This window comes from Mastacembelus armatus, chromosome 4 (assembly GCF_900324485.2).
Source record: "Mastacembelus armatus chromosome 4, fMasArm1.2, whole genome shotgun sequence".
Taxonomy (NCBI): Eukaryota; Metazoa; Chordata; class Actinopteri; order Synbranchiformes; family Mastacembelidae; genus Mastacembelus; species Mastacembelus armatus.
This window is the reverse complement of record NC_046636.1, coordinates 6,238,184-6,265,959: the sequence shown is the minus strand read 5'-3', so window position 1 is coordinate 6,265,959 and position 27,776 is coordinate 6,238,184. Positions and strand designations below refer to the sequence as shown.

The 27,776-nt window shown below is 40.6% G+C and overlaps 1 protein-coding gene across 6 annotated transcripts; it reads right to left on the bottom strand.

Annotated features, from left to right (window-relative positions):
• Window positions 1-721: 721 nt before the first annotated feature.
• Window positions 722-27,706, bottom strand: dnajc6 (DnaJ (Hsp40) homolog, subfamily C, member 6). Of its 6 annotated transcripts, XM_026323719.2 has the most exons (20): window positions 27,640-27,657; window positions 27,270-27,460; window positions 23,166-23,313; window positions 18,489-18,624; window positions 14,145-14,194; window positions 13,606-13,754; window positions 12,207-12,329; window positions 11,174-11,307; window positions 10,253-10,447; window positions 9,970-10,087; window positions 9,710-9,789; window positions 9,346-9,539; window positions 7,279-7,653; window positions 7,003-7,146; window positions 6,163-6,264; window positions 5,894-6,031; window positions 5,479-5,814; window positions 4,821-4,969; window positions 4,208-4,384; window positions 722-3,175 (listed from the first exon to the last, which is right to left on the bottom strand). In XM_026323719.2, the coding sequence occupies exons 3-20, from the start codon at window positions 23,176-23,178 to the stop codon at window positions 3,074-3,076; spliced, it is 2,715 nt and encodes a 904-aa protein (XP_026179504.1). In that variant the 5' UTR covers window positions 23,179-23,313; window positions 27,270-27,460; window positions 27,640-27,657; the 3' UTR covers window positions 722-3,073. The 6 variants fall into 6 exon arrangements, with proteins under 6 accessions (XP_026179504.1, XP_026179503.1, XP_026179501.1 ...); XM_026323718.1 differs by having other exon boundaries at window positions 27,270-27,706; XM_026323716.1 differs by lacking the exons at window positions 27,270-27,460; window positions 27,640-27,657 and adding an exon at window positions 26,890-27,069.
• Between the last annotated feature and the right edge of the window lie 70 nt (window positions 27,707-27,776).

Here is a 27,776-nt window from a genome sequence, read left to right as displayed (position 1 = left end):
CACTATCACTGCTTGTACTTGACCATATTTACATTAGCCTTTATCACACAACTGTTCATAAAGACATTTGGCTTCGGCCTCTTGTTAAATTTCTGATGTCTGTGAGTTGTTAGCAGTCCCAGTTGTAAAGTGGTTTTCTCGCAAACATTTCAGATAAAATACAAATTTGTGCATCTGAACTTTTCCTTTTTTGCCCCATTAATCTTTTCATGACCCTCTAAAATTTATCTGATAAGTCACAGGGACCACTGGAATAACATATGTAGCAGTATAAAGCAGTTAAAACTGGCTGCAGCTTGACAACAGTGGATTTAAAGTTTGATGCATCACATCGACATAAAAATATATGAGAACATAGCAGTCACAGGGCCCATTGCAGAATACCTAGGTACAGTACCTTTACTTAATATTGTATGAAGTATTTATTTATCTTATGATATTCTTTCATAGCTGCATTGAGTACTACCTCCAACATGGAGCTCACTGCACCTGCCCCTTAAAACAGTAAATGTGCAGCTCATGTGTTGTATCCTGCTTCCCTCTACTGTTCAAAAGGAGAAACACCATCTTGGACATGTCCATTAAAAACAAGTCACATAAAAGTTGATGAATTCTGCTCAGTTTTGCTCTGTTTTCTGTTCACTATTTATTTTGTGCACTGCACTTGATCATTATATACATCCTGTAATGGTAAACAGACCTGAAAAGGAACACATGAACAGAATTTTTACACAGTTTAGTAATACTTGAACAGCAGACAGGCAAACACATTAACATACAGTAGTCTGTATCCAAGTCTGATCGCTTCCATACATACCACAACTTCAAACAACACACATCCATTTACTATAATATAGAGGTTAGCTTGTCTAATATAGCTGTAAGGTTGCAGATAAAGAACTCAGTCAGCGAGGGAGTGCATGAGGGTTATTTCACAGGTAGGTCCTCAGTGTAAATAGCGCACAGAAGCACATACTGCACACTTCCTGCGTTTGGTAAGTCACCAAAGAAAACAGTAGCCTCAAGGTCAAAGTTCAAGATTTTCAGCCTGAGATCAGGTGTCTGTTTAGCAGGACCCTTGTCTGTTGACAAAATTTTCCTCGTTTGATTCATTTTGGGTCCCAAAACAATGCTTTATAGCTGTCAGACTCTTTCCAGTGGTTGTTATTTAGTCACCATCCTCAACAAAAATGAATGAACTGGGGCATACAAACAAAAGGGAAAGACCTTGTGATGGCTAACAGCAACAAAACAGCATCTGAAAAACATGACATCATTCAACTAAACCTCCAAAGCAATGAGAAAGCAGAATGTACACAGTTTTTGGACATGTAAAGGACAATGTTCTGTTCACCTTTTGTCAGATGTGTTGAAATTGATTTTCAAACTGATAACAGGTGTCAAACATCTGTGTGGAGTGAGTCTGTCCAACAGTTCTGAAAGTGAACATGTTACAGGGCCCTAAAATCCTGGACAAATAAAAATGATGTTTGCTTTGCTAAACTCAAAATAAAATGTTGCTTTTGCATATGTTTTTCACAAATCCATAGACTTCATCGCAGGATAAAATTGTGTTTTACACATGTAAACAATGCCAGGAGTCAACTTCCATCATACAGGGGAGCGACACAGTAATATTTTAATGAAATTACATGGAAACAGTTTACGTCTACACAGCACCTGCAGCCTGTATATGTCCTGAAAAATGTTTGAAACAGTGCATGAGCTGTACCTTACTGCTGATATGAAATTATATCTGTATTATGTAAAAAAAAACAACTGCTTGTTGATCATAAATAAAAGTGTCAGTGCTGTGGCATAAATGTATCACACATGTAAACAACACATGACATAATCACAGAACAAAGAATATTTTGCAATTGCTGCAGTCAGTGTTTTGATAAAATGGTGGTAATTAGAGCAGAAATATGTAGGATTTGAGTGAAATTAGGAATTTGAGACATGAAGCAGAGATACAGTAAAACAAATCAACCCACTCCAGCACAGGTAACATATAATCCTATGAGGAAAATTACCCATGTTTTTATAAAATTAATCCATACTTTAAGCACATTAGTGCCATTGCTATAGTTTACAAAAGGATCATGCTGAATAAAAAGCCTAAGCAAACAAAAAATTGTGACACAGTCTGACAAATAATTCCCCTGTGTTGTTGGCTTGTCAGCCAGTTCACAGAATGAGTTAAATGGCCTAGAAATGGTGAATTTCTCCTTCACATACAAACAAAATGAAGATGAACAACATGACTTAATAAATAAATAACAACGGATTTCTTTCAAAGTTGTCAGTTTGTGCTTTCTCAGAGCGCCCTTGAAAAAAAAAAAATACACGTAAAGGTATAAATGAGTATGAATGAGGCCTCGAGGCGTTTCATGTATGGAACTGTACATGTGCTAATTCTAAAATATACAATCCCCAGTTCACTGAAAACATGGGTTGGTTCCATCATATACACTCCTACAGTACACAGGTATGGTTCATATGGTTCATATAAATCATGGAATTAGAAAACTGGATTTCATATGACTGAGCTATTCATGAATCCAATTTTTACACAAAGTGGGCAAAATGGTTTAATTGGCGGTAAATGTATGCTGTGCCTTTCAGATCATCAGTAGTAAGAATAGTGTCTACACTGTTCACTCCCTGTTTTTGTCTTTACTTGTATGTCCATTTCTTGCTCTTCTTTGACCTGTTTCCTGTGAATCAGATGCTTCTTTGTTTTTCTACATACTCTTATTTTATTGTTGGGTTGGGTCAGGGCTAAGGACACTCAACAAATAAGAACAGTATTGGACCACATACAGTACATACAGTAGGTAGGTAGATTAGCGCTATAGGGATGTGTTCAGTTACGCTGTTAGTCTGGCCACTGGAGTTCTGTAGTCTTTTGTTGTCTTTGTAGATCATCTGGATGTTCTGTGTGGGTATGTGCATGGTATGAAGAGCATCATGGGTCAAAGCAAGTGTATAAAGGCAGATGTTGTAGGGTGCAGCTGTAGTATGTTAACCAGAACTGGTGACGCAGTTTGACATCCTCTTTTCACCCACTTCAGTAGAGGGGTTTTTGTCCTTGGCTTTCAAATTCTGACCAGGCATCATTTAGTTCCATGAAAATCATCTTGGCATATTGTTCATATGGTTGTCCTGTCGCCTGTGAGGGAGGAGAGAAAAAAATAAAAAAAAATTACCTCTTGACAACAACAATCTTAAAAAAATGTTATTCTCCACACATTCTGTACAAATCCCTTATGCAAAAAGATGCCAAACCAATGTCACAGTGTGTCTTATCTATCGTCCCATGAGTGTATCATGTTTTTTAAGCATATACAGTGACACCTCTAAATTCTTAATAATTAATACTGAAGTATGTTAAAGAGGATAAGTTCAATAAAAATTGGCCACTTGGGGGCAGCAAAAGCAAGCTTTCGACATAATGACAGTAAATATGGTGATTGTGTTTGTACATACAAATAGTTTTTGCATGTTATTTTTATACTTGTGTGTGTGTCCTAGTCTGCAAGCCAAGTTTTCCTGAACTGAACTTACTGCAACACAGAAGTCTTCAGTATTTACACCTTAACCAGACACAGAGCAGCACTGAATTTATTTAGAACGATGTTTGTGTCGACTGGAAGAATACAGGTTAGCTACTAAATGCTCCACTATGTTCACCAGCTGTCGTTAAATGTGTCTGAATGTTGCCTGCTGCTGCACTGAGTTAAGCTGAGTTCTGCTTGCCAAAAAACAGCAGGGAACTGCACTTTAAAGTCACAGGCCAGAAAAACAAAATAATAACCTGAAAGATGCTGCAATGCCTTGCAGAGGTGAGGTGAGCTACAGAGTTAGTGGTAATTATGGGTGGGATCATTGCATTACACACAGAAATGAGAGATTATAACCCCTTTGAGATTTTAAACAAAGGAGTGTTTGATGAGCTTTTTGCTCACAGTTTCTGAATCATTTGATGGCACCTTTTATTGCTGTTCATTCTGAAGGTCCTGTTATGATGACAGACTTATGTGGTTCGCTGACTCAACTGATCAGCTGTCAATAATTTGGATTTTAACTGCACTCTTGTCTTAATAAAAGAAAACCTGATAGATGCAGAGCCAGAGAAGTCTTGTTTTTCCTGTCAGCATGCATGATTACAGTCCAGGTCCAAGTTACCACTCATCTGTCTCACCTTATCTGGGTGGACGACCAGGACTGCTTTGCGGTAGACCTTCTTGACCTGTTCCGGAGTAACCAGGTCAGCCATGCCCACAGGCTTCCAGCGTGTCTCTCCCTCCCACAGCACAGTATGCATCGTAGACAACAGGGCACGGATGTTGCGCTCCTTCCCCTCAATCCAGTCCAGAATCTGGGTCACAAACAAGGAGGAAGGAGACAAGGGGCACCATTGGCCAGTAATGACCAGATTTGGAACAATTATTACCAGAACTGTTCCGCTTTGTTGAAATGTTTTTAAAGGTATAATTAGAGCAATGTTTGGTCACAGGAGACCTAGATTGGCTTCCTAATTAATTATGTAATAAACAGAAAGACTTTAACAGTCAATGGTTTTTGTGTACACCACCCTACTTTGGAAAACCACTGAAATGGTTCTTTTGTACTGCACTGGATAAACAGATGACGAAAGCCCACTGAATTAATGTCACTACAGTACAATTTTACCCAGATGTACTGATGTAAGAGTCATGGGACCTTATGATGGTTCTCATAGACACTTCACAACCAAATAAGAACAAATTACTCTTTATTCTACTTGTGTGGAGATATTATTCAAAAGCTCTTGCCTTTAGTTTCTCAGGGTCCATCTCTTTGGCCATCTCCTCCTTTCTCATCTCTGCTATAGTTCTAGGCCCTTTCCTCTCTTTGGTCCCTGAAAAGCCCTGACCAGACAGCAGGTCGTCAAAGTTGGCATCTGAGGCCTTGGGCTTAGAACCTTTCAGAGGGACACAAACACAAGAGATAGAAAATATACTTAACATCATGTATAGTTACAGTAGATGCAATGTACTGTGAACCGTGACCATTCAATTCCCACTGAGGAATAAATGTGTTCAGAGCCTCCAAGTGCTAATATATAATGGTAGTTTTGAACCTGCATCTAAATCCCAACCTGCATCATTGGTTTTTGTAACATTTAAATTTAGGGCAACTGTGTAAAATTCAAAGTATTCAGATCCATGAGTTGGTGATCATTACAGTAGTCTAAAATGCATCATGTTGCTGTAGAACCACATGCCCTCAAGGTAAAACAAGGTTTTAAAACTCAATAACATCTTTCAAAATAGATATGTACTGCAGATGTACTTTTATTTAAATTTAGTAAAAAATAACACCAGGAGCAAGGCAAATGTCAATTAAGACATGCCTACAAGAATTCTGCAAAGTCACATCCGGTACATGATTTTTGCAGCCCAGCTGACAGCATCCAGATCTTCTCCTTACCCATGCCAGCCTGTGCTTTGCCCGCTGCACTGGGTGAGCCCCCTCCCATTGCAGAGAAGCTGACATTGTAGTTGGGTCGGTTCTGGGGTGATGTGTGTGGCATTGAGGTATGGCTGGGGCTGGGCTTTGGTTGTGGGCCAGGGCCCTGTCCTTGGGGATGCCATCCTCCACCGCTCCCAGCACCTGGCTGCCATGAGGGGAAGCTGGCTCCTGTGTGGGGCTGCCACCCTCCTGTGTGCTGGGGAGATGGAGGAGGCCGTGATGGTGAGCCCATGGGAGGGAACGCAGGGGTTGTACCAGTAGGGGTGGTGGGTTTGCTGGAGAAGCCAGAGCCTCCTGAAGAAAATAACACAAAGATTATGGTATGGAAATGGTGGTAATATGACAAAGACATGGAAAAACTTCAGCAACTGACCTCCAAGGCTTCCACCCAGGTTGCCTATGTCAGCGAAAGGGTCCAGAGTGTTGGGCTTGGTTTGGTGGGTTGGGGTACTGTGGACTGAGCCTGTGGGGCTGGTAGTGGCTGACCGACTGCCCATACCAAACCCTCCACCTGAAAGCACAAACAGTAAAGTAGGAGAAAACACTTGTACTAATGTGGATAAACCCCAAACAGGTTTATATGTTAATGGATAGGATCAATTGTATTATTTCTGTATTTGTGTGATAATGTGATTGGGTTACCTGTGGTTGTGGTAGCAGGTCTGTTCCAGTCCCATCCTCCCATGGCGTTTTGCTGCTGAATGTTGACGGTTGGGGTGTTGGGAGGGACAGGGGAGCTCCGGCCTAGTCCAGGTTTGTCAGACAGAGCACACAGTGAATGAGTGACATGAACCCAAACAGCCAGAGAAAACAGTAGCAGGCTTGTGTCTCATGAGAGGGGGACTGTTGGGTGGCTAACATTGTTAGGGGGCTGTTGGGTGGCTAAATGGCTGCAGCTGTTAGTTCTTGAAACTAAATTTAGTGTGGATACTGCCTTGCCAAAAACACAGGTTTTGAGCATTGCTCAGGTTCAGATCTATTTTTTACAATCAGTACTGCTAGTTTGGTTTGAGTTCAGGCCGAGAGTCATTTTGTTCTTGCCTCACGTCATCCCACAGACACTACTATGTGAAGGTCTAAATCTACACTACACACAGAATTTCCCTGCCCTGGCGGACATTGAAATACTGGCTGCAGCCTGGGTTAATGCAGAAAAATGTGTTAGCTAGAGGTGAAATATCAAGCCTGTGAAATGTCTTTGCAGTAGTAATTAGATGGGCTGCAAATACTCATCATACAGCATGCAAGCTCATTCATTACAAAGCCTGTGTGTGAATAAGCAATAGCTTAACAAAAAGGAAAAACACAGTGCACTCTATTCACTCTAAAAAGACAACCAGTTTGAATGGCAGTTTTAAGATGGACAGTCACAATGCATGTTTGGAAACATGTTCTGTGATTTGAGAAAGATTCTGAAATGTGTTTATTACATCCACAGTGAGATGAGACAGTCAGCAGCAGAGCGGCAGATGCAAGCCTTACCCAGGCTGGTAAGCTGTGGGGTGGGTGATGGAGAGCGAGCAGCATGCAGGAAGGGGTCTGGCTGCCCCACGTTACCTGGTCCAAGGAATGAACCCATCACATCCTGAGGCTTAGGAATCTGACCCGTCCCAAAGGGATCAAACGCTGTGGGCGGCAAAATACTCTAAATTGTTACTGTCTTATTCTAGACAGTTACAGTTTCTTTGAATAGTATATTTTAAATAACCCTAACTTCTTCATCAAACTTATTTACATTTTTTTCTCTCTTTATCTCACCTGGTGGTGCAGGAGAGGGACATGGTGAGGCGGTGTTCGAGACTACTTTATGTGGTGTGGACTGGGCAGAGGAAGGTGCACTGGTTGGCTGTGGAGGGGCCCCAAACAAGTCACCTAGAAGGTCACCGGCTGCAGCAGCAGATGCTGGCTGAGATGGGGGGCATGGGCGGTTGATCTCCTCCCTATCCAGGCCAAGAAGGTCCACTTCCTCAGCAGGTGCAGGTGCGGCAGGCACGGGAACAGGGGGCTCAGGTTTCTGAGGAGCTGTGCTAACGTTGCTTCGCTGGCTGGAGAGAGAGAGCATCTCATCATCAGAGGGCTCGCTGTCTTCGCCATGACCCCGACCATCTGGACCTCCGTGGGCTCTGCTTGGCTCTGCAGGAGGATGAGACAGAAAAAGAAGGAAGGAGGCAGAGAAGGAAAGAGAGAAATCAGAAATATGCATTATAATGTAAAGAGTGGAAGAGATAACAAAGCTGACACTGGAAATTACTTGGGAAAAAGGCAAACAGAAACACAGAGGGACAAGAGTGAAAGAGGGACAAGTGTCAAACATATTGGGTAACTACATAGGTCATCACTGTTACAAGCACTAGCTATTCTCCTACTGTAATGTTGTGTGCTTTAAGGTTGTACTGTACATGTTGCTGTCTGCCAGTAGGCTAGTAGCTGCTTTTAGCTAATTAGAGGATAAATTGTCTAAAACAATGCAATTAATTAAATATGCAAAATGCTTTTAAAGGAAGTACAGGATGTACATTATGGCTATAAACCAGGTACTTAGCTAGTATTAACCCAGAGCAATATTTCACTTTGGCAGGGCATTTTTAATTTGTACTACTTGTGGCTGCAACATTTTTCCTTAGGTATCATGACTAGGGTTCTAGTTCTCCATAGCCACAAATATTTTTCAATTTTTTTTCTCTCAATATGTAGAGAAAAAAAATAAACATCACTGCAGTATATCTGTTGCAGTCATTAGTTACATTACTGTAGTAATTTATACCAGAGGCAAATGTAAAATGTTCTACCAAAATGATATACCACTGCATAACAAAGATGGGTTCATTTCAATTCAATGAATACAGATCACAAATGGAAACAGCCAAATTAGTTTGTATTTGTTCACCAATATTTTAATAAAATACTATCATGCATGTTTTGGGGAGAGTATTTGATTGAACTGAACCCTGGTTAACTAATGTCACAGTTTCTCTAACTGGTCTGTGGTCTCCTCTATTGCCTTACCCTCAAGATCCAAGCCTTCCATCTCATCTTGGAGGAACAAAAATAAGAGTCACATTAGTTTGTTAGTGAGTCTGTATGTTAATGATTATAAATGTCTTTACCAATAGTGCATTATCCTGCCTAATCTGTGATATGATCCAGTTGTGCACATGTTAGTGTATATAAATATTTGTGTGTGTGTGCACATGGATAATGTGAGTGTGTTTTTGTGTGCGTGTATCTGAATGAAATTATTTGTTTGTTTCTCTATACAGGTGTGTATGAACAATTTTAGCACAGGTTTTGTGCAGGTTAAATTTCTGTAAGGTCAGGTTAGCTCAGGGCTAGGACTTGGGTTTAGAGTTCATTTTGGATAGTGATTAGTAAGTAGTTAGAATACGTTTTAAGCTAGCTTAGCTGGTGTTTTACAAGCTATTTTCTTTTTTTCTGTTGTATTTTCTCATTAAGCTTTGAGCAAAAAACAATACTTTTCTGTCCATGTTTTAAATGAACTAATATAGCTATTAATACAATTTGGCTAAGATGCTGTTTTAATAAAGATCTACCTTAGTCACCTTTTAACAGCCAGCAACAAAGAGTTTTTAGAACGATTGTCAATAAATGTGTTATCTTAAGAAAGAAATGTTTAGTGTTAACATTTTAATAGCCAGCAAGATATTAGATACCTATTTAGCTATGGACAGAAAACCTCAATATATATATAATTACATTGTGAAAGGTTGATGAAAGAAAAAAAAATAGCCTAAGGGTCAATAGCTGAGAAATCTTTTTTTTTGTTTAGGTGTTTGCCATGTTTGGCCCTCAGTTTTCCCACAGTACCAGCAGTAGCGAGTGCATCCTGATGCTCCTGATGGCAGGAGAAGAGCACGTTGGGGCTGAGGTCTTTACAGGGGAACTGCTCCCATGGTGGTGTCAGGTCTTTCTGCTTGTCCATCCCTTCTACCTCCATGTCCAGTATCACATGAAACAGCTGGGGATACTTCTCAGGAGAGTCACATGCATCCAGCTCTGGCCTAGCAGGAGAAATAAGGTGCATGAGAAGGAAAATGTGAGCGAGATAACTGACTGAATGAAGATATAAGCCTATTTGATATTATAGAAAACTAGAATTTCACTGATTTTTTTTCAATATTTTTCTTCTCCTGTACCAATAAAGGTTGTTGCAAAAAAGAAATGTTCTTACTTGTTAAACTTTAACATAGTTGTTCCAGGAGCGATGAAGCCAGTGTGGAACTGGATCTGGAAGATCTGGGTGTTGGACACCTAAATAGAGCAAGTTACCATACAAAATAGTTGCTAACGAGTTTCTTAACTGTAAGCAGAACATTTTCTTGGGGCACATGATTTTCATTCAGAGAGAAATTACATGTTATTTTCCTATTTTTCCCACAATATTTTACTTATCAGGTCACTTGCTCAAATGTGGGTTTACATAGTTTCTACCTTGGACTGCAGACGTCCTCCAATGGTTGACCGCATGTGGTAGACTGAAACCACGACATCCCCTTGTACACTCACACCGAGTTGGAAGACCACCTTCCCTTCTTGAACCCTGTGCTCTCTGGAGGGAGGAGGTGATTCCAGAGATGGCAGCATGGAGGGAAACAGAGGACAAAGTGAATATGAAGGGATGGAGTGAGAATAACTGGAAGCTATGAAATACAGAGAGAGAAACCACAGTCTCAGAAATTTCGTATGCTGCATTGATTTGAATGTAAATCCCTACCTCATCCTTTCATACTCCTGTGCAGTGGTGAAGATCTTTGTCTCTCCGATGAGAACATCGCAGAAAGGCCGACAGCCACTACGCTGCTTGTTGAAGCAGGGGACCGGGCTCATGGTGAGGGCCTTGATGACCAAGGGCTTGGAGTGTGGTAGACTCTGCTTCTCTGATACCATGCTACACACATAACCTATGTACCTAAATGGAGAAAGGAGTGAGTATTTCAGTTTTATTTTTCAGTGCTCTTTTTAATCATTCAGTGTCTTGTTACACCAACATGGCAGTTGTCTCTCACAAACTGAGAAATGTAATACATAGAGTGAGCCAACAAGCACTAGAAAGCCCGATGAAGACTGATGGAGCTACTCGGATGAGTAGTGAAACGTCTGGACCTAAAAACCATAAGTCCAGTTGCCATGACTCAACCGCTAGATAACTTCACCTGGACGACTGAGAATCTCCAAAGACAAGGACTAGAAAGGTGAAACACCCTGATAAGTGCAGGGAAATCAATTTAACTCATAAGGGAGAACAGGCTTAAGCATGTACAGATAAGTACTAGAGCTGGGTCATAAAATATCCATCCAAGAGGGCCTGCAAGCCCTGAAGGCTAAGATTCATACTTAGGATGAGGAAACTGAAGATTGTTGACTGCACCTTTTGGCTACTGCATTTTTATGACTTACTGATCTATTACAGCAAATGGAATGGAATTAACTATGCAGAAAATATTTTTGATTTCTAAATGCAGAGGAAAGGAGAGCAGTATTAAACATGGTCAATGGTTAAATTTGATAACGTGATTGTCTTCTTGACCTCATTAACTCAGTGTGTTCTTTTCTCCCTCTCCTTTATTTCTATTACTTACTTCCTTTCTTTCTTATTCTCATCATCACATTCACACACATGTCAAAGGATGCAGACCTGCGGTGTGAAGGCCAAAGGCCGGAACCTGGTCTCTTGGCGCTGAGCAGCTGCATGGCAGGGACTGGGGTGTTGAAGAGGTGGCAGAAGCAGAACATGGCACAGACCAAAACACCCGAAGGTGCACGACCATCCTACAAACACAGAACAAAGAGGACACTGAGGCATCTATTTTCAGTGACATATTTTTCTTACCTTATCTGCCATGCACATTATCCTCTTTGCTGCTTTCATTTACACAGTGACTCTAACTTTTCTCTTGCTGCAGATCTACATTATAACATCAGCTGAAAACCTAAAGCTACTTAATTCACTCAAAATCACAGCTCAAATAAGTTCATTCATATAAACATCATGATGAACCCATGTGGAAAATCAGCAAATACTCAAGGTACTGTAAGCAGTACCATAGTAGAGATTGTGTTAAAAGTGTTAAAATTTCATCTCAGGCCATAGGGAGACAAAAACATTCTTGTGATGTGAAGCTAAGACAACACTTTTTTTTAGAAAAAAAAAAAACATTTGGTGGAGCTTATGCAAGACGGAGCAGTTCGCCAAACCACAGCTGACTTGGCAATAACACGCTGTACCATATGCTGTCACTGAATTAAAACAGACAGAAAGGCCACTCACTGTTTACTTCATTGGTGGTAAAACTGCAGAAATTATTCAGGGTTTTAACTTAGCTGCTGGAACTTTTCCTAACACATCAAAGCTTTAATGTGTCATGCCAGATGTCCTGAAGGAGAAGCAGGTTGCTCAGGAAATTTTCCAAACTGATCTCTGCCAAGCAAAACACTTAAATTCTGGTCAGGAACGTTTCTTTATCTACTGTAGCCCTTTAACTCTTTAGCACCAACAGAAACCTGAGGCCAACATGTGGGGCTAAGCTGCTTTTTTCTGTGACTATGTCAGACATGTTTAAAGAGGTAAAGAAACTGACAGAACTGATATGATATGATCTTAACTAAGCTATGGTCTACTGTATAAGCATCCGGGGTGAATATAAATATAAATATTTGATTTTTCTTACCGAACATGTGATGACACACACATTTTTGGGATTCTGTTTGAGCCAGTTGTGCATATTCTTACACACAGCAAACAGGTTGTGGAGGCTGGGGGCCTGGCGAGAAGGCCAGTTACACTCTGAAACCTGGAAAATAAGGGAGGAAGAATGAGAAAATGAGGAAGAGTCCGAAAATTAGGCAAAGGCCAGAGAGGAGGGAGAAAGCAAATGAGACAGAAAAAGAGAAAGATAGAGAGATAGGGTGGGGTAAAATAGATCAAGGCAAAAAAAAAAAGCATTGGAGAAGCAAAAAAAAGGGCATAGAATCAGGAGGGGAGGAGAAAGTAGTGGTGGAGGTTAGTAACAGCACTGCAGCAACACAACACACCAGTCGCCATGATGAGTCATCTGCTACACATACAGCAACTTTCACAAGCAGACAGGGGGCCATCTCAGCCATGTTAACTCCACAGCTTGACTCCTCGCTTTCCTTGGATGTTTCTGCTGGAGGGTGGAAGTCTTAACTATAGGGATTCCACAAGTGCCTTCACTTCCAAACCCAACTGTGCAACTGTTGAAGCAAACACCCCAAGCAGAGGACATTCATAACTATAACATTTATATTAAACTTGAATTTATCACCAGAAGATTTTTTGAGTTGCCCTTGCTATTGTCTATATAATGAAATCAAATGGTGTCTGGGCTGAAAGGCTGGCACTATATGGAATTATATGACTAAAAATTGAAGTATGACCTATAGAAGATTCAAAAGCTCTATGGTCACATAATGACAGAAAGCTGGTTGACAGTTGGCAACCGGGTGCATTACTGCCCCCTCTGTTGAAGTGTGAACCATAGTTATGAGTCTGCTGTCCTGGTTGCTGTGTCGATTCCATTCACACTGCAAACGAACCACTATAGGGCTCGGATGGAAGCGGTCTGAGACCAACCCTTCTTGGCGAACTCAAGACACAGGCACTGAAAAAAAACATATGTTTCTTAGGATTTTGTGGATCAAACCAGGAATACTGAAAAGTCAATGACCTAAAATAAACCACAAGAACTGATGGATAAGGGCTCTGATGGTGAGAGCTTATTTTGCTCTCCTTTTGCCTTTCAGCCTAGAACTGCTTATGGCAGCTTTAATGACAGAGAAATGCAATGATAGGCCTAATTGGGTAAATCTAATTAGAAGCTTCACCTTGGGTGTTTCCATGCAGTGCAGTTTATGATCCTATGGAGTGACTGTCCCAACAGCACACTGGCAAACCAAAGCCAGTCACCAAACTGTAAATAGCTCCTCATATGTCACTCTCATCTTGTAATATTCCAGAGAGTGAAAAATGTTGCAGGAACACTAACAACTATGTACAAAGTCTTTAATAGCTTCATCTGTAGCCTCAAACAGGAGCACCACACTCACTCTGTTGGAGAACTTGGCGCCGCGGTAGTTGCGCTGTGATAGGTTAAAAACAGTGTAGTGGTCGGCGTGGCGACTGTCGAGGAAGGAGCGGATGTCCTCTACATGGTTCTGGTAGCCAATCTGAACCGACTCTGCTGGGTAAGTCATCACTGAAAAAACAAATTTATATTTCAACTGCTCTATATTATTGCCATATACAAATGTGTACACAAAGCGAAATATCCATTATATTCATTTCTGCTGATCTCTACGTCTGAAAGTAGAAGAACTAAAAATTTAAATATGGGTGAATATGTGCAGGCATGACATTTAAAAACAGCATGATGGGATAGAAGCTGTCCGGTGACAAATGTCCAGCTGACTATATGCTCTAAAGGGCACATTAGTGTGCCACATTGATAAGTAAGTACAATATAAAACTGTAGGCTATTTCTGAACAAGAGAAGGACAGTGGGAAAGCAGATGGCGCAGGTGTTTATCTGTATGCTTAAATGTGTATACATGTAACAGCAGCCTTAGCTACACCCAAATGTTCTTACCTATGATCCGTGATGTGATGTAGGCAATGTCCAGCTCCCCTTTAGTGTACCTGAAACAAACAAACCAGGCTGAAGATTAATTTCACCAACATTTTTATGCAATTCAAAAGGAAAAAAATAAGATTAAAAAACATGATGGAATCCACTGATACCCAACAACTATTATTATTATTATTATATTAAAAACATTTCTTTTATTTCTTTTGTGTATGTAAGGCATAATGTTATATTCAGCAGGTGCCATTCTATGTTTGGGCATTTATTTGGGCATTTATTAGGGATGGTAAGGAGATGTCTTCTTGAAAATAGCAAATGATTAAATGTTGTGCAGCATCCTAAACGTGGATCCAGCCCTTAAACTTTCACTGTCAGTGCATCAGGCTGCATTGCATCTCATGCATAGCCGAGTAATTAAACTCAAACTGCTTTAGAGCAGAAGCTTCCATGTGTCTGTACGTGGGATGGAAAACACTGCTAATGAAAGACCACAGACATATACACTTAGATGCTGCATGGCTCACTGCTGTGAACTGGTCAGAAAACTGTAGCAGCCTTAGCTGCACACTGCCCGACGTAATATGGCGACAGAGAAGACACATCTCAGAAACACCAATTCAGCACACAAATATCTATGATGAAAGGCAAAGACTTAGGCAAACCACATTAGAAGGCTAATGTGTATCAAATTGAGTTGACTTGTTGCCTACTGTGAAAATCCCCCAAGTAGGACAGATCTGGCCCAGTCATCTCTTTTTGGTCATGGAGGAGTGCCATATGGCCCTGATGCAATTCTAAATGTGGTTATGTAATGCAGTGCTACTAAAGTAGTCTGATTTGGAACGAGAACAGGCTAAATGTGTCTTCTTTTTTTTAATCTAAATAAAAACAATGCCACATATATTGTTCCAACTAAATGCATTTTTGGACACTGCTTGCATTTGCAAAAAATCTTCATAATTTCTGACATTGTTCTAGCCTTGAAAAAACAGACAACTGATAAAATAGCATGACTTTGGGAGAAATGTGGGAGACTGCTACTGTGTCTGTAAGCCCTTCATAATGAAGAAATCAGACCATAGGTTTCTATTCTGACCCAATTCTCTGTGTTTATTCCAGACTGATGAGCAGGCTGCAGTTTCACTGGTTAGCATTAAAGGAAAATATCTGGATGGTTCCCACTGAAGCCCATAAACAGGTAACATTACAGGTTATATTACTTATTACATTGCTAAACCACATATTTTGTATTGCCTTACAAAGGTAGGATTGCCCTATTTCTCCTACTGTGACCCTGGAAGAACCAGAAGAGGCAGTAGGTAATGAATGGATGAATGGATGGCTGGATGAATGGAAGAATAGGACTGTTAAAAGCTTAGAAATGTGTTTACAACATTTTCAAGGAAGTGAAAAAGAATGCAGTCATTTCTATAACTTTATCTTGTGCTCTGTTTTTGTCCCAGGATCATATTACAGAGCTGTGCCTTCTACACATTGGTTATTCTCTATGCAAATCTGTGGTTTTAGTGGTTTTAGCAGGCTATTAAAGGAGAGAAGCAGGTTAATCAGTTTTAAATGGTTATGACAAAAAGCCACAGAGTATGCAAATGAGGAATCTTCCTGGCCTCTAGAGGATACAATTGTAGCCATTTAAATTGCACTGCAAGATGCGGTACATTGACTGAAATGAGGGGTAGGACACAGTTGGAAAAGAGGGCAGGGCATTCCTTGCTATTACATTCTTATTTCTAATTTCTCTTAGTTTGGCTCATACTTTCTAGTTCAGACACTATATGATTTCATTTAGGCAATAATTAAACTAACAAGAGGTGCCTTGATGCTCTGATTTATGTATTCTGTCCAACTGAAAAGAGAAGAAATGCCAGCTGAGTTTAGTGTTAACGAAATGAGGGCAAATGGGAAAATGAGAATAAGTGAGAGAGGATGGATGAAGACCAGAGAAAGAGAACGACAGTGCAGGAGGGAGAGAGAGATGGATATGTGTCTGACAGGGGGGGTTGGGGGGTGGTCTGGGTGCACACAAGGACACTGTGCCTTTCACAAAACCAGATTAGTCATCCAGACTCCATCACCATTGTGTTTCTCACAGACAGAAGAACACACTGTTGAGAGTTGTTTCCAGTTTAGTTTCCCTGCAAACTGTCTTTTCAGCCAGGTAAACAAACAAGCAGTCTACTTTAAATAGTTTAGCAACCGGCCTTTGCCTTGAATACAGATGGGAAAGAAGCAGAGAGGAACCAATCAAGTCTTTGGGGTCTCAAAAGAGGGCCTGGTTAACAACTGCGCTCACAGGGGTTTCACCTTAAATCAAACATGCTCAGGGGAATTTGGCTGAAGTGTTTCAACTATGGCAGTCAATGAAACAGTTTGTTCAAGCAGTCATACAAAGTGACAGAAACTCTGCTAACCTTCAAAACCTCAATCTAGCTGCAAAAAATACCCTTCCATCTAACAACAAACCATTATGTAACCTAGAGAGTATTTTTAAAAATATTGTTTCAAAGATTAAAATTATTATTCATACCTACTTCGAGTTCAACTAGATATTGACTCCATGATATTATAAGTAGATCAGTTGCTGTACTCAGATATAAACGATGCTGGCTGTGCTAGTTCAAATATGTCCTGTAATTTGTCTTGCCTTGTTTGGAAATTGGCCTGAAATAAGCAAAGACATCTTGTTTCCCCTTAATAGATGTGTGGGATGTGACAACCATGTAATCCAAGTTTTAGACATTTTAGTTTCTTGCCAGTTCTAACTGAAAGATAGTTTGAATATATTTATTGGGTAAATAACAGGAACAGTTATCTTGAAACACATTTAACATCTGATGCAAGTGGTGCCCTTGTGTGCGTGTGTTTGAAAATAAGATACTATGACTTTGTTAAATTGCCCTTTTGCAGGGTGAAAGAGAGCAGCCAACCTCTAAGGAATATATTATCAGATCCTTTAACTTTAGATCCAAGTTTGCCCTCATAAAACAATACAGGTAAACTGTAGGAAATTCTATGTACAATATATAATCCTATAGTGATGCTTGGATCTGCCCTGTTGCTGTAGTATACTAGAAAGCTCAGTTCACAAAATGTGTATTTACTTATGAGTGTGCTAATCTACAATATACCTTCATCTCAGTAATCCCTCATATTAATGTCACAGTCATCTTTTCTGTCCATTTTAAATGATTATATCATATTATATTTTATGCATACAATATAGCTAACACTTCAGTTTTCCAAAAATCTGAGTAAACCCTGATAATTTCACAAAATCATTAAAAACATGTGTTAAAGATGTTTTTAAAATATACTTGTATGTATCTCAGCTCATCTACTTTTCTTGTCAGCCCGTTGCAATGGTTGCCTGCCTCCCACTGCCCCATTATTCCACCCACCCTCTCACACATGCATAAACAGTCCACACAAACAAACACCACCACACACACACTGCCCCGATGAAATGAATCCTTCAGTATCAGCAGTGCACTGGCCATTTGGCACAATGAACTGTCATGAATAATTCAACCAGGAAAGGTGCAACAGAGTGCAAAGAGGGGAGGAGATCGGGAAGGGTGGAGCTGAGATGAGAGGTGAGAGGCGGCAAAAAACATGAGAGAATGACAGATTAGGGCAGTGGGAGTATGCCAAGATGTGAGTAGTGGAGGAGGGAAGGAACAAGTGAGGAATACTCATGATCAAACTTGCTGAGTCAATAGTGAGAGGAGCAGTGTGCATGTATCCCTATGTTTCTGACAATACTGAGGGCCCTTTGTGCTGCCCTGGGCAGATGCCTGTGCACAAACACACTGGGACAACTGAGCCGTGCCAGACTCTGCTACCACCCTCTTTCTTTCCTCCATCCACAAGTACAGTACTTTAGATTATAATTAACAGCTGCAACAACATTCAGTTAACCAATGCAATCATTCATATCATCATCAAATAATAAATCCTGTGTAGGGAATGACCAGGGCTGCGCAACGTGAAAAAGATTCATATTGACATAAACTGCTTTTCGACAGCTCCAAATTCTATAATATAACTTGTGACATGAGGGTCCGTACTGTGGGCATCTATAAAGTGCACAAGAATTTTACAGTTTCAGTTGTGAAAGATGGATCCAATAAGACCTGGTTGCAATTTATGTCAGGCTGTGCACTATCTATATTGAGGCATTTCAGATGTAGTGAATCATTCGTGAGATTTTTTTATTCATGAGAAGATACATGTTAATAGATAAAAGGGGTCCAATGCTGTAGTGCAACAAATAGCAGGAAAATTATGCAGTTGTCAAAAAGTATATGTATGGACACTGCAGTCACTTACGTGGCAACCTGATTCATGACCTTGGTGGAGGTGTCTTTTATCGTGTCCTTCAGATTGTCCTTAAAGTTGCTGAAGAACTTCCCAGCTCCTCCCTTCACCATGTCCAACAGCCCTCCACCATAGGTGGCATCCATATCTGGAGACAACATGGAGAAATAAGCTGCGATGAAGATGCAGACTTAATGGAAACACTGCTGGTTAAAAACCTACTCTACCTTAATTTCCCAACTGCAAAATAACTGCTGTTTTCTATGCAGATGATGAATTTATTTATCACAGTTTGAATTAAATAAATGTGAACCTTCAATTCTCAACTGCAGTTTGTAGCTTCTCATTTAACTTCAGTGATGAGCATATTAAACACTGCACATTACACTAAGTACTTCTGTGTGAAAAAATGATGGACTAGGACAAAGATACAAGACAAAATCATATTCTTACCATTTGAAGCTGTGTATTGCTGTATATATGTGTGGAAGAGTATGTGAGTGCTGGAAGAGACCCAAGTGTCATATCTGAGTCAGCATTCCCCCGATGATCTGAGATTTTTCCTCCCTCTCTCCCCCTTCATATCTGTGCACAGTCACCACAGTTTCTTCACTGGAGATGTAACTTGGCAGTGCTGACTAATAAATCATGCTTTAAACATGATGAAGCAAAACTTCACCCACAACAAGAATTTCTTGCATTTTCATTGAGAGCCTACTTCAAGAGTCTGGGTTAAAACAAAAAAAAATGTCTTCTTCATAGGAAACCACTGACAGATAGACCAACAGTCAATCCATTAGTGAACTAGATTATGATCTAACAAGGGTCATCTGGCTCTTAATGAAGCAGCAGTTCTCATATTGACGGCTTGAGTGTGAAGTCTCATCAACTGATCACAGCAGGTCCTGAACAATCATTAGGCTGTGAGTTGAGCTTGGGCTGTTTACTTGTATATAGCTGTTGGCTCAGGTGGGGTCTCAGTCTGATTATTTTCAATTATGATTAATTAAGAAGTCTATAGTTCTGTGCCTCTTTTTGTGTAAGTAGGATATTTTATTGATATAGAGCGACACTATAGTCGCTGGTAAAGCTGGAGCAAGATGCATGATCAATGCAGGGTGTAAAACCTTTTCATTTAAAGTTCTGCATCAGATTTCACCTGCTGATACTGCAACAGTAGACCGATGTATCATATAATCCAGTTGTAGTGTGCTTTAATTATATTCCCTACAGTTACTGTGTTTACACGCTTTGACTTACATTGTGATATAGAATCTTTGGGAAGGTCTGCCTTGTTTCATTACTCAAGATGAAACTATTCTATGCAACCACGTTGTTCACTGTGACAGAGGGGGATTACTGTGAGCAACAAGCCCTAATCTGCAGAAAATGCAAATAGCTGATGTGGACCAATGTATGTTCATGGTGTAGCATCTGGTGGTATACTCTATTGGTGTACACTATGTACAGTGGCTCTTCAATGTACAGCTATAAATACAACTTACAGCCAGTAATGGAAGGCATTGTTAGAAAAGGGGCTTCTCAAACTTTAGAATTATCCAGGAAAAGGATTTGTCATTATGTTCGTACATGATGATTCTTCTTTAAATCTGCCATTTTTTGCTTTATCCATTTAGATCTGCAAAAAAGACACTTACATGTTTGCACACTTAATATGAAGCTACAGCTACCGGTCTATTAGCTTATCTTAGCACTGCGAATAGGAGTAAAGAGCTAGCCTGGCTTTGTCCAGTGGTAACAACCTCCTCCTACTGGTACCATTAAGTTCACTAAATAAGACATTATTGCTAGTATTAAAAAATCAAAGTGTAAAAATGTCAGGGGGGCTGTTCATTGGGCTATTACCTAACCAGGCTTGTTATCTTCCTGGAGTTTCTCTTGCTTACAACATGTTGTTTTATGGTTTCAGTTTTTTGTATGGATTAAAAAAAACAGCATATAATATGTTAATTAGAGAAATGCTTATGGATTTTTTTCTGTAGACAAAAGCAAGATAACTTCCTTCTGTTTTGTCAGACAGACATGGCATTAGTCTTCTCATCTAACTCTCAGGAAGAAAGTAAGATTATACAGTATATTTCACAATGTGTATGACAGTTTCTTCAGTAAAGTGACCCTAGTGGGCATGTCTATATAAAATATAAACAAAATTATAATTAAAACTAAAAGCCTTCCCTTGCCTTCTTTAAACATCACTCACCAGTCATATCACCAGTAAGGTTGGGTCTATTTTTAACCTCCTTATACTATGCATATTTCCCAGTCAGTGAGCATGACAAGCTGCATTAGGAAAGCCTAGATCCTACTCCACCCTGAAATCAAGAGCTAAGTGAACTCAGCCTGGATCTGCCCATCATGTCTGATACCTGCTCAAGTACAAGACAACTGTGATGATGAAGGAACAAATGTGCTTCAAAGAACTCTCACAAGATAGAGCTGCTCCACAAAACAAGGCCAGGCTAATAGCATACCCCTTCTCCCTCCTCAGCTGCCTCCTATCACTTTCATTGTGTCGACCAATGAGAGCAGGAGAGGAAAAGAAAAGGCAGCTCTAGTTATTCCCAGAGGGATCAGTGGGCTGTTTCAATATGCCTCCCTTCTCCTACAGCCCCAAACCTATCTCACTCAATATCTGGCTTGGTATGAACAACACAGGCAGGCACATACGCAATACAGTGAAGCTTGTCAAACAAACACACTGCAATGTGCTCAATTTCACTGCTTCAACACTGTGCTGGGTCTTGGACTTGAATGAGTGCTGTGTCAACCCGGACACCAATCTGCTTAATTATAGATGCTGCTGATGAGACAAAGGAGTACATGACTAATCATCTACTATACAGCTTAACCAAAGCTGTACAGTATATCTTAACCCAGTTACAATGCTATGAATTTTCAAAGCTATTATAGGCTACAGAAAGCATGAAAGCATGACACATTAATAAAAGTTGTGACTGTGCTTTAGGTGCAAATCTCATAAAAATGCATAACAAATCAAGCTGCAGTCACATTGCCACAAAGCAGCTGAAATCTTGCATATTTGGCTTCTATTTGATCATCTCTAAACAACAAGAAAGATATTTTTCGCTGCTTATTTCATTTTTATTGTCTAAATATCAAATGGGTCTTCTGCATCATGTTTGGTGCATTTGCTCCTGTATTTTGCGCAGTTTTCTGTCCCTGTTATATGTTGTATCTATGTCTGTGTGAATCTGCCTGCTTGCTTCTCTATTGGTCTGTCAGCCAGTCTATGTGCCTGTGGCCAGATGGATGTGGGAGTGTGCAGACTGGTGAGCCAGCTACAACAAACCCTACTAATACAGACACCAGGGGAGGCTCAGATACAGACTCTATAGGGTAGTACAGCCGCAGAGAGCCCAGCTACTCAGAGAAACAGAAGTGGAACATTAACAGCACAGAGAGCTCTAGTCTTTATCACAGAGAACAATGATTTTAGTGAATATATCTCTCTTCATCTAACTTTTTATGAATGGGACAGAGGGATGCATAGACCCACAAACAAAACACATATAAAAAAATCTAAACAGCTTGGTTGGCAATATAGTTATCTGACACTGGTCCCCACTACCCCCCCCAATCTCTAACCCCCAATCCTTTTTCCTCATTGACCCTCCCACCTTCCTCAGCCAGCTTCTTTTGTTTCACACAAATGTTCATCCCTGGAGACTGGCTGACTCCACCGACCACTGCAGTGAGGTGAACACAGAGCAGAGACAGGCACAAACCTCACCTCTGCTGGAATTAGTAACCACATTTGTAGCAGTGCTGGCAGTAGTAATGTTACAGTAGCAGTAGTAAAATCAGTCCTGGAGAGAGCATCTGTCTCTTTTCTGCTCAAGAGGCTCTTTTAAAGACTGCCTTGCCCTGAGTGATGATAAAGAGTCAAAACAAATGAGTTATGACTGAATTCAATAAAGGCTGTCAGGGATTTGTCATCAGATTAATAACAAACAGATGGATTATAGCATGTGCCTTTATCATTAATAGGCCTATCATGTTTAGGGGGTTTAATTGGATACATTAGGATAATAATGCATCATTCATAGTCTGTCGGTGTCTAAATAGAAACTATTTTGTGCTAAAATCAAAGTGAGAACAGTGTTAGAACAGTTGGTGATATCATTTCACATTTAAAACTTATACAGAAAAACATTATTAAGATTATTAATGTGGTTGTCTCTATCTAGTTATAGAATATAGTATTCGGTATCACTATGTGTGTATTCTGTCTAGAATATTGTGGATATTGTAAAAAATGTCCCTAATGAAGTATATATTTGTATTCTAGTCTGAACTGCATACCAAATGTATTTGTATTGGTTTCCCTGTAGGACAAAATGTTTATAATTATGCCTAAAAACCAATGACAGTAGGATATATCTTCATATTTATCTGTACGCAACAGCCCAGTGGTTCAGTTTAGGTGGGGTCTGGGAATCACCGGGAGCCCTGGAGAGGATTTCAGTAGGTGCAAAACACCCCTGTACTTTCACTATTGTTAGACCTTGTCTGGTCCACTGCTACCTTTCCACCGAGACAAGTATAGGCCGCGGTAATACTGTGTAAAGTCATCACCTCTTACTCAAGCACTCTCCACGCCGGCGGACAATCGCCATCCCAGTTGACGGAGGCGTTGGGGAGTCTTACCTGAGCTGTCCATGGTGCTGCAGTCCTCCTCTCTCAGCGGGCCTGCCTTCGGTCCAAGGGTGGCCGCCACGGAGCCTCCGAGTGCGCTGCTGCCGCCGCTGCTGCTCCCTCTGCCGATGCTGAAGCTGTCTCCACCGCTATCGACCAACTGCAAAGATTCATAGCCATCGTAACTGGTCTTTTTCTTGTATGCCCCCAGCAAGCTCATTACCGAAGGACACAAAAGAGAAATAAAAGACAAAAGAAGCCCCAAAGACGTGGTAGCGACGCCACCGCCACCACCACCACCTCCAGCCGATGCCTGTGCTGCTGCTACTGCTGCTGCTGCTGCTGCTGCTGGTGGGTGCACCACATGTCCGAGCAGAGGACGACCGGAGAGAAATATTCTACCGGGTGGTCTCTCCCTGTGTCTTCTCTCTGTCTCTCTCTGTCTCTCTCTCTCTCTTTCTGCTTCTGTCGCCTCCTCTTTTTCTCAACACCGCATTTTACTACGACGCTGCTGCTGCTGCTGCTGCTGCTGTAGTCCCCGACTGAGTAAGGGAAATCCGCCCCAACAGACAGTCCTCCAGTGTTACTGGTGCATCTATTATTCACATTCTCTGTTATTCACATATCCTAATCGCTGAGTCTATATCCTCACGTAAAGAAGGCTCCTGTATAAATTGGCTACAACAGGATAGGCCTATAATACAATATTAAAATCACCAAAAATTTTGAGAATATAGTGATAATAAAATTATTTGTCCCATAAAATATAGTACCACAGGCACAATAAAACCTATATAATATTGGAAACAGAACATATTAATAATATCTAGCCCATTATAGTTGTGTTTAATTATGAATACAAGACACTTGTAATGGTATTATACTTGCACAGATTGGTAGGATGCCAGTTTTGTAAGCAATGGCACATTTAAAGGTTTTCAAATGATTGTAATTGTCCTGTATAGGTGTGGTACCTGCTTTTTATGAGTTGTTTTCATGTAATATTACCTAATATTACAATAGTCATATGTATGACTGATGATGTAGTCAATAACAATGAGTGCACTTGGACAAGATGCACAGAGGATAATGGTTTAAATTGTGTTATAGAAGTATTAAACTACTGAAAACAGTAAGAAAGTGTATATAAAAAACAAAGAGCTATTGAGATCATTTAAAAAGTACCCCTGCTACTGTTTGACCCGCTTTGTTGGGTATAAAGACTGGGTGTTATTAGGCTGTTTATAATATCATTAAAGTCCAACAAAATTGCAATTTTAGCTCCAAATTTATAATTATTAGTTCCAAATGTTGTGTTATGACCCAGAGTCATTGCAGGATAAAACACTGGCTACTGATGGCATGCTTCCTTCCTTGGCCTTGTCCCCTGGCAACAGAAACCGTGCATGGTTCTGAAAAGAGGACATGAGCCTGGGAAACTCTATTCGGAGAGCAGACGGGAGCTCAAAGCGAGAACAGAATGTCCAAAAGGGAGGAACGATACCCCCGCTATAACCGGATGCAACGTGCTGCCATTGCATTGTTGTGATGAAGCTTCCTGTCTTATGTCAAACTGTCCCAACCAATGGTCACCCCTTGGTGCACTTATGAGTGTGTATGTGTGGGATACAGCAGGTGCAGCACAGGCATCACAATGTCTGCAATATCAATGAAACACTGACGATTTTACACATGAAGCAATGACAAGCACAAACATAGTCAGATTGTAATTAAAGCTGAAATGATTTGTACATGAATTTATTTTGCCCATCAACAGAAAGTTTCTTATCAACAGTTTTGTTAATCAATAAATTATTTTTGTCATTTCATTGAAGCAAGAATGTCAGTCACTAGTTCCAACTTTTCAGATGTGAGATGCTTTTTTTTTATTTTTATCTATATCAGGAACCAACCTCAAGGGCCACTTGTATGACCAAACTAACTGGAAAATACCAATTCACTTTGTCTTCCCCCACTCATTTGAGATGGTATCTTCCATCGTATGATTGACTGAACACACCTGATCCAGATAATCATCAGTGGGTAGGTCAGGGATAGTAAGAAATCAAACAGCATATATTTAGGATCATGGGTTGCCCACCCCAGTTCTATGCAGTAATAGTAAACTAATTATCTCTGGGCTTTGGGCAGTAGAGCAGACAAAACAAGTAATTTGAACATATCACCTAATGCTCGGGGACGTTGCATGTGCGTTTGTCAGTTTTCACATTTTTAGAAAAAAAGATTAACAAATGAATTGAGAAAATGATCTTTTCATCTGTCATTTAACAGCAATGAAAATAGTTTTTTTGTTAATTCAATTCAATTCAATTCAATTTTATTTGTATAGCGCCAAATCACAATACAAATCATCTCAAGGCACTTTACAAAAACTAAAACTAAAACTAAAAACCCAACAGGGTTACATTCCTAAAAGCAAACTGAAGCAACACTGCAGACTTAACATAAAAATATTTAAGCAAAAAGTAATAAAATCCTTTCTAGGACTCATATAACACAACATAGTTTAAGCCTTGTTAAACTTGTTGGGCTACTGGCTCAAAAGGTTCATACCAGCAATAAAGTTAGTGCAGCTCTGCACTGGTACTAGTGGCACATGTACTCTGGATAATGGATATTGGAAGATACTGCATAAGTCACAAGTTACATTTTTAGGTTAAGAATTCCTGAGAAGCATTTCAGTGTAGTGCTCTGTGCTATTTAAGCTGTTATACAACAGCACTGTAATGTTTGACTAACAATGACCTCTTATCTTAACAGAAGCTGATTCACTGTTTCAATGGCTTTTATCATCATCGCCAAGGATACACCAGACAGGATTAATTATTTGCCCCATAGCAGTTAAAGAGAATCCAGGAATCTGCTGGATCAGCTTTAGGACACTCGAATCTGTGACTGTGAGACTTTAGATTCTGCCACCCAAAGAGTCTTGACTTAGGTGCTAAAAAATTAGACCTAACAGTCAGACACCCCTGCTGCCATGGTCTGCCAAAAAAGCCTGATAACTAAAGGGTCATGGTTTTCCCCATCAGTATCTCTTCTGTTGAAAATCTGCTGGACAAGCCACAGATCCCCCATGACTGCACCTGTTTACTCACTGCATGGCCCTACAACTGCTGTTATTATTGCACCATAAACAGAAGCACTACAAGCACAACTTCCCATAATTTCATAACAAAATCCTCCATTAAATTGACTGTGTCTGTCTTGGATGCACTTAAGCCTGATGACTGAACTAAACATCCTATAGTCTACAGCAAGATGACCACAACACGAAGCCAAAGCTGCGTTAGGCCGCTCATGTGACTTGCGTGACGCCGGTGGTGACGTGACGTTGCGCCATTGGACAACACATGAGCGGATCTGTCCACTCGTCATACAGCCAGCCCTGGATGATGAGGGCCCTGATATTTATAATACTGCTAATGAAGCTATAAAAACCAATGAAATATACCGCGATAATTGGAGCTAGATAGATGGTGTTTCTTTTTAACAGGGGTCTGCTTTGGCGCAAAAACACGGACTTTCAGAAAGCGCCGTAGGGTCTTAAAGGTCTCCTGAAAATGCCGTAACCTAAATCATCAGCTGACAGAAAAATCCAACAGAAACCCAAACATTCACATTCATTCATGTCATTTACCATCAAAGCAAAAAGAGCTGCAAAAAGATGTATCATCTTCACTGATCATGTGTAAAACATATGCCTCATACTTACCATAAGGATAAAACACTTGTGATAAAAATAACTCAAATGATGTCATGCACAATCCTGTGCGCAACAGAGGCCCCGACCGACAGACACAAGTTTGTGATTTTAGATGAATTTGCCTCCTATGTAAGAACAAATGGACTAGGCAGTTTCCCCTGGAACAGGTGCATGTTGATGCTAACCCATCTGTCCATGGAGCAAAGATGCACCATGGGGGGGGGAGTGGTTAGAATTTCCATAGGTAGTCTGATATTATGTAACATCCACACACAGATAATGACGCTCTCCTCTCAGCCAGATTTCAGATATGAGGCAGCCTACAGAACATTGTCTAATGAATCACATCAAATGGTTATAATCCGCATAAATCCTGCAGATGACTTTACCTTTCAGAGCGCTTTCCACCATTCTCCCGGGAGCGCCGTCTTGTGCTGTGGTGGAGATGCGCTTTGAACCCCGGCTCCGCTCACACACACCGACCTTTCATTTGTCATTCGTTGCCAGACAAAGGTCACGGCGTTAAACGTCCTGTGGCGCACACCGTCCTAAAAGAATACCCCGGTGTCTCCCCGCTAACCTGTAGGTACATTTACAGAAGCATCATCATACAATCACATTTTGGCAGCAAACGAGGTCCCGCGATGGCGAGTTTGGTAGATCTGTAAAAGACGTGGATGAGGGTAAGTATGGCAGTAGCAGGGAGTATGGATGTTCATGAGTCTGTAGAGCAGAGACTGCGCCGCTCAGCGCACCCACCCTGCCTGAGCTGGCACAGTGTGGCTGAACCAGTCTGGTAAAACCTGGAGCGGACTGCAGGAGCAGGCTGAACGTAATGTCCTCAGTTTGGTGTAGAACATCTCGCAAGACCAATCGGGAAGTCACTTCTAGGCACG